This window comes from Anolis sagrei, chromosome 4, assembly GCF_037176765.1.
Source record: "Anolis sagrei isolate rAnoSag1 chromosome 4, rAnoSag1.mat, whole genome shotgun sequence".
Taxonomy (NCBI): Eukaryota; Metazoa; Chordata; class Lepidosauria; order Squamata; family Dactyloidae; genus Anolis; species Anolis sagrei.
This window is the reverse complement of record NC_090024.1, coordinates 173,989,452-174,005,050: the sequence shown is the minus strand read 5'-3', so window position 1 is coordinate 174,005,050 and position 15,599 is coordinate 173,989,452. Positions and strand designations below refer to the sequence as shown.

The following is a 15,599-nucleotide window of genomic DNA, read 5'->3' as shown; positions in this document are numbered from 1 at the left end:
AGTGCTGCAGGATAGGATAACACTGGTAGACAATAGACACAATGGCAGTGGCACTTTTGCTAACTTGTTAGTATTACACTGAATAAGACAATGGTCAGCCACTTATGTATTAATGTTTTTTACCTCAAAAATCCTATAGTGAAACAATTCAAAATGAACCTGTTCATATTAATATCTTCAAAAGACTGGGCATAGTAACACAGTAATTAAACACGATAGTCCAGTGGTTCTCAGCCTGGGGTCCCCAGATGTTTTTGGCCTTCAACTCCCAGAAATCCTAACAGCTGGTAAACTGGCTGGGATTTCTGGGAGTTGTAGGCCAAAAACATCTGGGGACTCCAGGTTGAGAACCACTGCGATAGTCCCACATCCAACTGGAGACATTTGCCACTTATTACTTTGACAAGCAATACCGTTCAATATTAACTCTTTGGCAGGGGTGTAGAATGGGTTAAAAGAAGGCTACTTGTTCTAGCTCCCCTTCCTGACCTATTATTAGGCAAAATGAGGCAATGCCAATATTTTTCCAGAGAATGGGTAGTTTATAACATCTGCTCCGTGAATCCATGTTATTAGCTTAAAGCATACTTTATTTTCAAGGTGATGCATGCCTTATGCCAGCAAATATGGAAAACACAAGAATGCCCATCAGACTGGAAAAAATCAACTTATATCCCCATACCAAAAAAGGGAAATGCTAAAGACTGCTCAAACTTCAGTACAGTGCCCTTATTTCTCATGCCAGGAAGGTAATGTTCAAGATTCTGCAAGGAAGACTCCAGCAATACATGGAAAGAGAGTTGCCAGATGTACAAGCTGGGTTTAGAAAAGGCCGAGGAATGAGAGACCAAATTGCCAATATCTGCTGGATAATGGAGAAAGGCAGGGAGTTTCAGAAAAAACATCTATTTCTGTTTTATTGACTGTTCTAAAGCCTTTGATTGTGTGGATCATAATAAATTGTGGCAAGTTCTTGGTGGGATGGGCATCCCAAGCCACATTGTCTCCCTCCTGAGGAATCTGTATAAGGACCAAGTAGCAACAGTAAGAACTGACCATGGAACAACAGACTGGTTCAAGATTGGGAAAGGCGTACGGCAGGGTTGTATACTCTCATCCAACCTATTCAACTTGTATGCAGAACACATAATGTGATGTGCCGGGCTTGACGAATGCAAGGCTGGGGTGAAAATTGCTGGAAGAAACATTAACAACCTTAGATATGCAGATGATACCACCTTCATGGCCGCAAGTGAGGAGGAACTGAAGATCCTTCTAGTCAAGGTGAAAGAAGAAAGCGCAAAAGCTGGGTTGCAGTTAAACATTTAAAAAACCAAGATTATGGCAACAAGAATGATTGACAACTGGGAAATAGAGGGAGAAGACGTGGAGGAAGTGACATATTTTGTATTTCTAGGTGCAAAGATTATTGCAGACGCAGACTGCAACCAGGAAATCAGGAGACGCTTACTTCTTGGGAGGAAAGCAATGTCCAATCTCGATAAAATAGTGAAGAGTAGAGACATCACACTGGCAACGAAGATCCGCATAGTCAAAGCAATGGTATTCCCCATAGTCACCTACGGATGTGAAAGCTGGACCTTAGGGAAGGCTGAGCGAAGGAAGATAGATGCTTTTGAATGTGGTGCCTTTAGGAAAGTTTTGAGAGTGCCTTGGACTACCAGAAGATCCAACCAGTCCATACTTCAGGAAATGAAGCCCAACTGTTCATTGGAGGGAAGGATAATAGAGGCCAAGATGAAGTATTTTGGCCACTTCATGAGGAGACAGGAAAGCTTAGAGAAGACAATTATGCTGAGGAAAATGGAAGGAAAAAGGAAGAGGGGCCGACCAAGGGCAAGATGGATGGATGGCATGCTTGAAGTGACTGGTTTGACTCTGAAGGAGCTGGGGGAGGTGACGGCCAACAGGGAGCTCTGGCATGGGCTGGTCCATGAGGTCACGAAGAGTCAGAAATGACTGAACGAATGAACAATACTTTATTTTATCTAAGCATAGATTTTTAAAATATTGTCTACTAAACTGTATTCTCTTTCACTAAATGTGATAAAAATTATTAATCTTTTCAATATCTCTCTCCCCTCTTGTTACTAGAAACATCTGCATACAGAGCAGTGAAAACTGACTGCTTAACTGTCTAAACTTGAAGGAAATGTCCAATGCAAAAAAAAAAAAAAATAAACAGATAAAAAACCTTTGGCTATAATCTTTCTTTCCTACATCACAATTGATATTTGTATCAGGAACTGATAACATTTTTAAAGCAATATGGTTTTTCATGATAGAGTCTCCTTCACTCACAAAGCTGTTTACCAGCATTGAAGCACAAGTCACTTCAATGACAAAGAACTGACACAGTCGGTTCTTATCTCATCTGGATACGTATTTCTTTTGAGGAAAGACACTAAAAATCCTCAATCCAAAAATAGTCCTTCTCTCTTATTTGGTTCTTCTAGAAATAAATGTCAATTATTATAACTTTAATTTAGACTCAAAAGAATGGGTTATCGGAGACTTCTAGCTTAATAATTGGCTTAGTCTCTATAATGTCATTGACATCAAGAGGATGGTGAGACATGAAATAATTAACAGAGAAAGTTCAATGAAGTATAATTTTATAGCTTGATAACATTTGAGAAAGACAGTATCTCTGAGTGTGGAGGCACATCCCTCACTACTAAGAGATGAGCAAACTCAGATACTGGCATGGGGAGGGGGCAGTTTCGAAACAACAGCTTAAGATTTCTAGGTAGATCTGAACTAAAGGTTCTCTCTTGTTAAACAATAAGTACAACATAAATATCACAAATGTAAGGATAAGAGGGAAAAGTGTAAGCACATGCAAAGACTACATTTTCTCCTTCACTTTCTTGCCACTTATCTCAGGATGTATATTCACATGAAGGAACTGGGAATAACACTGAACAATTGTTTAGAGATAAAATAGGTAGAGGGTTTCCTCTGGCATTAAGTCTAGTCGAGTCCGGCTCTGGGGTGTAGTCCTCATCTCCATTTCTAAGCCGAAGAGCTGACACCAAGATCATGTGGCCAGCATGGAGCGCCATTACCTTCCCACCAGAGAGGTACATATTGATCTATTCACATTTGCATGTTTTCTGATTGCTAGGTTGGCAGAAGCTGGGGCTAACACCAGGAGCTCACGCTGCTCCCCGGATTCAAACCTGCGACCTTTCGGTAAGCAAATTCAGCAGCTCAGCGGTTTAACACACTGCGCCAATGGGGGTTAATACAGCTCTAGTCAAAATCCTGTTTGACACTGATAGAGTGTAAAGCTCCACCAGCCTAGTTATAGCAGTTGTGCGTGCAGGGCAATGAATCTCCCCTCTCCCAAAGAACACACACTCGACATACACTGGGGAAACAAAGGCCACAACTTGGTTTTTTATTGAAATGGTACTAGCAGTCAAATGTGGTTCCTGGATCCTGGCATCAGCCAGCCCGCTGAACTGATAACACTGAAAAGGTGAGGCAAATGCCCGCTGAACCAACTGCCTCACCCCCTTTGAGACGGGGACCCAACAATAGGAGGTATTGAGCAGCACCCATCCAGCACTAGCCGGGCTCTCTAAGCAGCGTGCCCCACACCTTGATAATGAAAGCAGATCCAGGGTCCATGCCAACCTCCTTTAGTTGTGTCTGATAACAAAAATCAAAAACAAAAACTGAAAACCAAAAGAGGATTGGTTGGAGCTTGAAGGCAATTGAGCTAGAAGAACAGCCCAGCTGGAATAAATACCTGACTGGTGGGCCAAAGGGAAAAGGTTTTTCCTCAGGTCCACCCTTTCCAGCCAATCAAATTGAACCACGGTGGTTCAATCGGATTGTCTGCAACTCTGCCGCTCCCCAGACATGGCACACAAAATGCAGGGGAGCCTGGAAAGGACAGCCTTGCCAATAGCGGGTGAAGGGAAACACCCACTATGCAACTATCCCATACGGTAAGTTGGGCAGGGGATATGTCTAGAAACATGAGGTCTGCCAGCCAGATGACGGAGTCCTCTCAACAGATATCCTACAATCAATCATCGACTATTTGTTTTGAGGAAAGGAGCTGCTTTGGAGCACCATTCAGCTGCTTTTACATAACTTTAGGAAAAGTACTGCACCTCTTTGTGGGATATTTATATAAATACTTAAGTCACAAAGAGGATTTTTTTATTAATTTCCCAAGTACTTTTTGTTAAAGATTTCCAAGTATATAAAAGAGTTTGATAATAACATATAAAACAAGAAAAAAAGAACAGGGAGAAAAATACATGAAAAGAAGAAAGATAGATACTAAAAGAAGAGAAAGCAAGAAAGATAAAAGTGACTTCTATGTTTTTCTTCAGCGGTGATTAACCTACATTAATCTATAAAAAAAACTTCAATGCTTTTCTCATACTTTAATCATCAACCTTCTTTCTATAAACCTCCTTTCTATAAAATACACTTATTAATCATACAAATCCATATATATATATACATATATATATATTCCCTACAGAAAGTAAATCTCGCATTTATATTTATAGATATGAACCCTGTATCCATGGGAAATATGTTTCGCGTCTTCATGTGGATATAGGAAACCTGAAATAATAGAGAACTGCTGAAATGTAGAACTTTCAGCCCACAAATATTGTGCCAGGAAATCTAGAAAATGCCTGAAGAGACCATATTTTGTTGGAAATGGGTTAATGAAATCATGGCTACCAATCCCATAGATATGGGGGTTGTACCATATTTATTAAACCATATTAATAATCTAATAACCATCAGATTTATTCCTTCTCTAACTCAACCACTTTGCTTCTTACCTATATATACTTCTGTTAAATTAGTCAGGCTACCTCCTTCAGTTTCCCATTAAATATCAATTAATCTGTCACAACATCAGTTGTGTCTCCAACCCATCCACAAAAGAAATTACATTCTCCCCATCTTTTTTGTTATCAGTCACTATCAATCATTCAATCAGTAGGTTCTCACCCCAAATAATCTTTAATAACCTCTTTTTCTCAGATAATATCTTAGATCAACAAGCTTTCTTTTATGACCAGTTCATTTCACTAAATAACCATCAAACAATACGCCTCATATCAACACCTTAAACCAGAAAAGCTAATCCTTTTTTCCTACTATCATGGAATCAAAGAGTTGGAAGAGACCAGATGGTCCATCAAGTCCAATTCCCTTCCATGCAGGAAAAGCACAATCAAAATATCTCTGACAGATTGCTATCCAGCCTTTGTGTAATAGCCACCAAAGAAGAATCTTCCACCAGACTCCAAGGCAGTGAGTTCCATTGTTGAACAGCTCTTATGGTCAAAAAGTCCTTCCTAATGTTCAAGTGGAATCTCCTTTCCTGTAACCTGAATCCATTGCTCCAAGTCCTAGTCTCCAGAGCTGCAGAAAACAAGCCTGCTTCCTCTTCCTTATGACATCCTTTCAAATATTTAAATACGGTGATCATTTCTCCTCTCAACCTTCTCCCTATCTTTGTCTAGTGTGGAACCAGACAGTTAAGCTAATCAAAAGCTCATCAACATATCAGTTTTTCCCAGATTGCAATCTCCTAGGGGGTGTCTCCGCAGATTAGTCCTTTCCCCTGACCAATCCCCAGCCTCCATCATCCCCAGCAAGAGAATCCTCGGCTGGAGGCAGCAACGCCATCAGAGCTTTTAGCTAATCCCAGCACGGATTCAAACCAGCCTTCATTCCAGCCTATCAGGGGAGGGAGCGGGAGGTTTGAATGACTGTCAGAACTGTATAGCATATCTTGCATTTCTCTGATTGTACATTTTGAAGCAAATTGTTTGTGCTTGCATCCTTTTTGGCTGAATTGTAATAAACCTCTATGGTTTGTCTTCAACCTGGTGAGTTAGTTTCTCTGTCCTGGCTCTTCTGGTTTAGCATATACTCGCCGAGCATGGATCCTCCTATCAGCGGTCCTATCTAAATCACTTCAAATATCTTTCTTAAATTAGGGTGTCTAGAATTGGACACAGTATTCCAGGTGAGATCTGACCAAAGCAGAATAGAGGGGCACAATTACTTCCCTGGATCTAGACACTATATATTTTTTGAGGCAGCCCAAAATCCCATTGGCTTTTTCAGCTGCTATATCACATTGTTGGCTCATGTTCAACTTGTTGTCTACTAAGACTACAAGATCTTTTTCACATGTACTATTATCTAGTCAGGCATCGCTCATCTTATATATGTGCATTTAACGTTTTCTGTCTAAGTGTAGTATCCTACATTTCTTCTTAAACTGCACCTGTGGTTCTTTGCCAAACATTTGTAATTTTCAAATGGATACCAACCAGCATACCTGAAGGGGAATCTCCTTCGCAGAAGATGGGAACCACAGTTCAACAATACCTGGAAGGCTACAATTAGACTTAGAAAAAAATATTTCCTCTTCATAGCCATTCATTGGGTTCATCTATCAACAATATCACATTGATGTCTTCAGAGACACAGTGAACACAGGAGATAACACTCAGTTGACCATTCCTATACTGATGATCTGCACTTTTGATGCTTATACTTTAGGCTATAAAGCTCTAAACGGTTCCGGCCCAGCTTACCTGTCCGAACGTATCTCTCCTTATGAACCATATAGGATTCTAAGATCTTCTGAGGAGGCCATACTCTTGGTCCTGCCTCCTTTGTAGATGTGTTTGACGGGAATGAGAGACAGGGCTTTCTCAGCGGTGGCCCCTGAGTTGTGGAACACCCTTCCCACGGATATAAGATTGATCCTCTCCCTTCTGACATTCCGTAAAAAGGTTAAAACCTGGCTCTTCGAGCAAGCTTTTGCTAATGCAGCATAATCAGGTAAATATGAAATTACTGAACGACTTGACAATGCAATTGGATAACAATTTTAGAAGGGGATGCTGATGATTGTGTTTTTATGGCTTTGTATGGTTTTATATTATATGCTAAATGTTTTAATTATATTTATAATCTGTTTTAATTGTATTTTATAATTGTGGAGGCATCGAATTGTTGCCAACTGTGAACCGCCCTGAGTCACCTCTGGGCTGAGAAAAGTAGTATACAAATGTGGTAAATAAATAAATGCCAGAAGTACCATTATATAACAACATACATTCAAAGAACCATGATCTTCCTCCGAAAACCTTTCATATATATCTTGTAACTACTCTTGTGTTATGCACATTCTGTATAGTAAGACTGAGATAGTGACAACATGATGGGGTTTATTTCAGCTGTCGCCATGGCACACAACTGCTATATATTTATTGAGTGCATTTAGTATTAATCAACTCTAGAATTAGTTACATGCTGAGTTAAACTCGGTCTCATTCTAGCAGTGTGAATATTGTTCTTGCTGTTACTTGTTCTTATGTACTGTTTTTACTCCAATTAGTTTAAGATGTGCATTTTCTCTCCTTCCCTCCCTCCAGTTCTTTCTGAACAACCCTCTGGTTGATTAGGGTGACAGCTGGTGACTGGCAAAGAGCATTGTGATGATAAGAAGTTATGCTTTTCCAGTTATCGGTCCTTTCAGTGCCAATAATAAGCAATCAAACAAGAGCACATACCCCTGTCTTGTTTTTTTTAAAGTGCAAAGTAGACATAATTGTCCTATTCTCACTTAAAGTCCACTTCCATTCATCTACTTTGGTTCCCTCCTGATCTATGCAAAACATTATTCACTGGCTGCTAGGCAACCTAAACATACAGAAATGCCTGTTTCCATCCGTTATGGGTTATGCAAGCTTAATTCTTTGGTTGGGTTGTGTTTGATTGTTTTGTTTTTAAATTAAAACAGAGGTTATGTCCATAAAAAAACTTTCCTTTTTTATTAAAAATTATATTATTGAGAAGCCTGACCTGGTGATCACGTAGGATCTGCAGGGGGGTGAATTAATGAAGGTCATGCAATAGCTTATTTCAGTGCAATCTTATACATGTCCATTCAAAAACAAGTCAGGTCCAAAATGTCACTGACATTTAGGATTTACCTTCAGCCAGATCTGCATAGGTTTGCAGCCCATAGTCTCTTGTATTCAGAGAATTATTCTCACTTTTCTTTGGATCTTGGCCATGTTTGCAAAAGGTTTTAAACATTGAAGTGCCACAAATACTCTATTCGCTTAGTTCTAAGGCTCATATTTTTGGTTTAATTACCTCTCCAAAATTAAGGTGTACATTAGGTAAAGGTTTTCCCCTGATATTAAATCCAGTTGGGCCCAACTCTAGGGGTTGGTGCTCATCTCCATTTCTAAGCGGATGAGCCGCCGTTGTCCATAGACACCTCCAAAGTCATGTGGCCGGCATGACTGCATGCACATTAAGTTTGAGTAATACGGTAATCGTAGTGCTGAACCAAAGCAAGAGAGGAAGCTTCTTCAAGAGCATGGCACTCCTATCTGAGGCACATCACCTCTAAATTAACAGCCAGGGCTCAAAGCTATGCAATCCTGGAATTTGTAGTTTGGTAAGGCATCAGCATTATTTGGCAGAGAAGGCTCAAGACCCTGTAAAACAATATCCCTGATTATTCCATAGCATTGAACCAAGGCAATTAAAGTGGATTCATTCTACAGCATCAATGCATCCCAAGATTTTCTTTTCCATTGCTGGAAGTTTTTAAAGAAGGAATTCTAAGCAGGCAGCAACTGTAATGCCCATATTACAAAGAGTGCACCTTTTGCATTACATTTGGCAGCAAGTACTTTTTTTAGTTTCAGGGTTTTGAAAATAGAGGTGCACAATAGATTCAATGGCACATTAGACTTGAGTAAATATGGTAATTATGCTGAACAGAAAACTGGTAAGAGCAGATTTGCTTGTTTGTTACAGCATACTCACAGAAAAAAAATACTAGTCTCATCCGGATAAAAACTGAAATATTACAATATAGAAAATGTTTATTCAGGTTGTTAAGCTGAATAACTGCAGGAAACAAAACATCTTACAAAATTATGAAAAATGAACACATCCTTTATCACATATTTTTATGCCTTTGAGGCAGAACTAGCTATTTTTAACACACACACGTATAATACAGTACAGTTGCATTACAACTGAAAGCTTCAAAGTACTACGCATTTTAGGGCTGTTGATGTTTTTCTTTCTTCTCACATACAGCCTAGGGGGAAATGACATAAATCTACAAAACCCAAATCTTTTCACTACGTAAAACAATGAGGCAGATGTTAAAGAAAAATAAAATAAAACCAAAGGCCTAGGAACTGCATGATCTCTAAATTGCTTTATTACAAATAATTTATTCTAAATAGATGCCGATTATTCAGGTTGTCATTGGTTTATTTTTTAAAGGTAGAACAAAATGTTCACTTGGTTTTATAAGGATGAGGCATCAGCATTAGGTAACTACATTTTATATTTCTTAAAAGGATAATATTTTGAAAGAGAAATCAGAATTGACTGGATTTAGACTTGAGTTAGATTTCTTGAACTGCAAATCTTAAAACAAATTTGACATCTTAAAATAAGGTCTAACTCTATGGTTAGGTTAAATTAGAGTAGAATCACCGAAACAATAGAATTAACACAAATGTGCACTTAAATCCCATTAATTTAATGGATGTATGGTTAGGAGAAACCCTTGGATTAAGCCTTATATTAACCTCAATAGCAGTAATTCCCAACCTTTTTTGACTAGGTACCACTTGACCAGGAACCAGTATGCAACATTAGTATCAAAAGGGTTATGAATCAGTTTTTGGTCAACTTTAGATTCAGTTTGGTTATTTGGGGTGCTGATTTAGAAAACTGCATTGGATAGACCACATCAGCTCCAGTTTCTGATACAGAACATATGCCATCCAGTAGCCGCCATGTGCTCACCCACATAAAACCATATAATAGAATGATGTCCTTAGATGGTTTTTAAGAAAACTGGTTTTAAAGTGGATATAAGTGATTTTAATGTTTGTATACATTTATGGTTTTATGTCCCGGCATTGAATGTTTACTGTATATATGTTGTGCTCCGCCCTGAGTCCTCTGCAGGGTGAGAAAGGCAAAATATAAATGTTTTAAATAAATATATAATATTTAATAGGCCTTCACACTATAAGAGGGTTTTGTGAAATTAGTCGCTCTCATTTCAACGGTTTAGTAATGATGAGACCATAGACCATATTTTAGTTGTTGCGGACCACTGTTGGTCCAAGGACCACAGATTGGGAACCATTGCTTTATAGCTACCAGGAGTAATTGAGGGCTTATATAATTTCTTTATTTAGAAATGACATTGTAAATATTCTCTTTAATGAACCTGATGCTAAAAAGAACTGTGGATAATACAGTGGTTCCCAACTTTTTTTGACCAGGGACTACCTGACCAGGGACCGCTCTCCAACATTAGTACCAAAAGGGTTACGAATCAGTTTTTGGGCAACTTTAGATTACTTTAGATTTGACTTGATTATTTGGGGTGTTGATTCAGAAAATTGCATTGGATAGACCACATCAGCTCTAGTTTCTGATACAAAACATATGTCATCCGGTAGTTGCTATCTGCTTGCCCATAGAAAACCATATGTAATAATCTAGAGCTAATATGCTCTATCCAAGGAGTCAAGGCTGGTCAGCAACAGGGAAGGAGTGGCAGGCGGCACAAACGAAATCGAAATAAAATAAACTAAGAGGAAGGATGCTTTGTGGGCCAAATTTTCATTCTCGCAGCCCACTAGTGGTCTGGGGCCCACAGGTTAAGAACCACTTGGCTAATAGAAGTAGGTGCCTTGAAAGCAATGTGGTTGGTTTTACAATATATAGATATTTTTCTCTGATCTTTCGAAATTTGAACTGTAATTTCTTTCAGTGGGAAGAGAAACTAAATGGAATTATGTTAAATAAGAAATAATGCATAGTAAAAGTATGAATAATGGAACACCTGATAGGTATTGGTGAATTTTATTTTTTTAATGTTTCAGAACTACAGGTTTAAAACACTTTCAGCTAAAAGCACTGCAGCTTCTAAAGCTGCGAAACAAAATTTCCTCCTAATTGCATTAGTCATAGTTCCACTGAAATTCAACATGTTCAAAATGATACACTGTAAATACTGGACAGAGTCAGATGGGGGTTAAAGGAGCAGATCTTCTGCCAACTTTAAGAGCCCCCTATGTTTATGCCAGGATGGGAAGTTTGCATGGATTTGTATACACAATGCTGCACCTATCTATCCAATAGTGGCTCCTGTACACAGTCAGCCCTCCGTATCCACCGATTCTGCATCCATGGGTGCAAACATCCATGGCTTGAAAAATGTTTTTTTTTTTAATTCCAAAAAGCAAATCTTGATTTTGCTATTTTGTATAAGAAACACTATGTCACTGAATATAATGAGACTTGAATATACCCAAATTTTGTTATCGGGGTGGGGTGGGGGTCCAGGAAGCAAACGGCAGTACATACCAAGAGCCCACTGTACTTCCTTCTCTTCAAGGATCATTTATGTGAATCACTTCCAAGTTACCATAGCAGTGGTTCTCAACCTGTGGGCCCCCAGGTGTTTTGGCCTACAACTCCCAGAAATCCCAGCTAGTTTACCAGCTGTTAAGATTTCTGGGAGTTGAAGGCCAAAACATCTGGGAACGCACAGGTTGAGAACCACTGAATAGAGGGAAGTTTCTGGCCCTGTGAAGTCTCCTGGGAAGTCTTGGGATCCAATGGAAGCAAATCCACCTATTGCCTACCCTGTCCAGGATCTGGAGCACCACATCTGGGGACCTTGTACCTGATAGTGCCAGCAAGAACACCTTGAGCAACTTCCTTTCGCAATCTCTGGACACATAGCATGGATCTCCATGGCAGACAGGACCCCCTCCAAGTAGACACATGAAGGGCTACTTCTTTCTAAATCTTACCCTTACTCAACTGCAATTGAGCCAAGCCGAGAAGACAGTTCCATCTTGTCTCCTCTGACATCAGAACCCCTACCCCGGAAACAATATAATATTAAATAATACAAATATTATGAATGATGTATTAGTACTATGCTGATAATATAGTATGTTGCACGTACATATGACTTGCAAGTCGCTCTGAGTCCCCTTCAGGGTGAGAAGGGCAGCATATAAATATCGTAATAAATAAAAAAATAAAAAAATAACTGTCTAAGAAAGTTATATATTAAAATAGGTCTGTAGAGTGATCAGGAGGCATAGTGATGCCATCATGCATTATGGTATATTGGTAGCACAATTCTACAATTTCATTTTGATTTACGGGCTAGTTGCCCATAGAAAATTATTAATTAAAACCTCCCACACACCATCATGGCATCAGAAACTGACAAAAGGTCATTCAGAAAGGTGCTTAGTTAGAGGCTATTTATCACTAGTTCACTCAGCTAGGACTAACATTAAATAATATAAAATAGACTGAATCTGCAAATATGAAATGTTTGTTTAAATGAATAGGAGTTCTACGGATTTAATTGTGCTTTGCCTTTTCTCACCATACAGGCTGGCATTGCAATTGTATTTTATCAGGGGAGAAAAATCAGCAGAAATGATGCCTGGAAAAACAGAGGAGAACAGTAAATAAAGCACTGGACTGCAACAGACTGAGAGTGCTGCCCTGTAAATGTTCTTTTAAATTGTGATTGAACTCAGGACCATTACTGCAGAGAAAAGTGCATGGAAGTACTGTATTAAAAAGATCCCTTAATATGTAAGAAGGAATTCAGCAACAATGGTCACAGAAAATCTCAGTAAATAGGAGAGTGCAATAAAAATAGTTTCAGCTACAGACATTAGTACGAATGGAAAGGCACAACTCTCTAGTATGAATGCACCGCAACTTCCATCATAAACTAAAAATGTCTATTCTAGTTGAGGTGGCTGGGACTTATAGTGCAATAATAGAAGTCCAAAAGGGATAGATAACACATAAGGCTATGTGTTATCTATCCCTTGTCTTTAAAGAGGATGTTAACATTTCAAAGGTAAGGAATAAAGAAAAATTCTGCTGAAACAGAAAGCAAGAAAACAAATCTCTTGCAAATAATACTCTTGCAGTGATCTGGAAATGATACAGACCCCATCTGTACACAGGGTAAAAAATTAAAGAATCACGTACTTACCCAGATCTGTAGTTTTACTCTTTTGTCATTCCTGTAAACAGTTTTCACTTTGAAATCAATTCCCACTGTACTGACAAATGCCGGCGTGAATGTGTCATCTGCATATCTAAAGAGGAAGGACGTCTTGCCCACACTGCTGTTGCCAATGATCAGGAGTTTGAACATGTAATCAAAATTCTGGTCGGAAGCATCCTTGTGTCCATATCTGGCATCTGTTACGGAAGCCATCTAAGAAAAAAAACAATAGCGCCCAATTGTTTTTAGTGTGCAACTTTAATATAGTCAAGCAGAATATATTCTTTGACATATTCATCTCACTTTTAATCCAGTGTGTCCAAATAAGTGAACATCAGCACAAAGCCTAAAAGCATTGGTTATTCATGATCCAGGGGCTGTAAGAAATGCCAGCTTTTTCTCAAATACAAGAAACAATCCAGAGGATCTACACATTGATGCTTCTGTCTCTTTGCTGGAGAGAGTTGTATGGTCCAACTTATCTGTCAGAAAGCATCTCCTCCTATGAGCCTACTAGAACTTTAAGATAGTCTGGGGAAGCCCTGCTCTCAGTCCCATCTTCTTCGCAAGCATGATTGGTGGGGAAGAGAGACAGGGCCTTCACAGTGGCGGCTCCCTGGCTCTGGAACTCCCTCCCCAACGACATCAGGCAGGCTCCATCACTTTTGGCATTCAGAAAAAAGGTAAAGACTTGGACTTGCACACAAGGGTTCCAAGAATAAGTTGCTAAGGGTTTTGACACAGTCTGAATTAAGGATTTGAGCAAGGTTATATGTTTTAAATTTGTATACTGTTGTATGTGTTTTATTGATTAACTGTGGGATATGTTTTTCCTGTTTATTGTTGGTTTTTACCGGCATTTTTACTGGCATTGAATTCTTACCAGAAGCGTAAGCTGCCTTGAGTCCCCTCGGATGAGAAAGGCGAGGTAAAAATGTAGTAAATAAATAAATGTGGATAGCCTAACTATTTATGTTAACATTTTTAAATAAAATAGTTTTGTAGACAGTAAATCCGCTAAACCAGTGGTAATTCGGCCTAAAGGCCAGTTGACTTTAACTGGTCTCCTTTAAATATATCTCATAGTCTGACCAATATCTGATATCAACTCTTAAGAGAAGAACTGTGATTCATATACAGTATACTGAGACTAGTTCACTCTCTTTCCTGCCATACTCTCCTTGCTACTAGGACTAATTATAATCAACAGCTAGCACAATGAAAAATTATTAATCTTTTATAATAGATGCCAATATAAACTGAATGCACTAGAGGTCATTATTGATATTCAGCACTGTTGCCTAGCAGTTTACAAGATAAAACAAATATCTTACTTTACACCAAGGCTAGATGAGGCTACTTGGCTTCCAGGTTGATATTAGCACTGTACTGTTTACTAATCAGTAGCTAAAGGGATTGATCCGTGCTTCTATGTTAGTCCTGAGTACAGTAGAAACACCACTAGTGAGACATTACACAGAAAGGAATTGCCACATTTTATCATTCTGGTACCATATTGCTGTTATTACATTTGGGGAGGAAAATCCAGTAAAACATAATACATATAGTCTTTGCTTCACAAGAAAAGATCCCAATAAGATTCTGATGGTGGCAGTACAGCATTAAAAACAATAACACTGACAGACAGTAAAGTACCAACTTTATCAAACTTTGGTGTCACGGAGAAAAACATTTCCATTTTAAATGTGTGAGCAAAATGTGGCTTTACCAATATAATGATGACGATGTGGAATAATTGCAGTTGACCATGAATGGCCTTCAGACTTTGAACTCTGGATGGCATGTTTTATTTAACCTTGAATGTATTTTAATCATGTTTATTATGTCGTAATTTTTAATCCAAACCATTTTTAGGTGAATTATATTGTTGGAATGCAATATACGTTTTGAGGCACTCTGTTGGTGCCATTCATAAGCCGCAGAGAAAGGTCAAGTATAAATGAGATAAATAAAATAACAATAACAACAACAACAACAACTTTATTCTTGTGTCCCGCCACCACCTTGCCGAAGGGACTTGGGGCGGCTTACACATGGCACAAGGTGTCTAAAAATAGAACATAAAATAAAAACAATTTCAAAATACAATTAAATAAAACATATAGGCATATAAACAACAACTAACGCTCAATTAAAACAGCGCTCATCAAACAATAGTGGAAAGCTACTATTGCTGGATAGCAACTCACAGCAGTCCTAGCTAATGGGAATTGAATCCCAACATTATCCGGAAAGCGACTCTTTGCCCATCCTGATTTTAAATGGCTAGCCACCAATTACCTATTCAGTTAATTTAAACAATCTTCATTGACTTCTTGAACATTTCTGCAATAAAATACCAAGTTGTTCTTGTCAATATAGTGGTTTCCCATTTACCATGTCAATTTCATTCGTAAGTGGATATTTCACCAATTTGTGCAGTGTAAAGTTCTCCCTT

The 15,599-nt window shown here is 38.7% G+C and overlaps 1 protein-coding gene across 1 annotated transcript in view; it reads right to left on the bottom strand.

Annotated features, from left to right (window-relative positions):
• The window catches only part of RAB3B (RAB3B, member RAS oncogene family), a 100,985-nt gene that overhangs the window by 69,364 nt on the left and 16,022 nt on the right, over positions 1 to 15,599 (bottom strand). Inside the window, exon 2 of the mRNA XM_060773499.2 lies at positions 13,127 to 13,354. Within this exon, the coding sequence (XP_060629482.1) occupies positions 13,127 to 13,354 (228 nt within the window). The remainder of the gene's footprint in view (positions 1 to 13,126; positions 13,355 to 15,599) is intronic.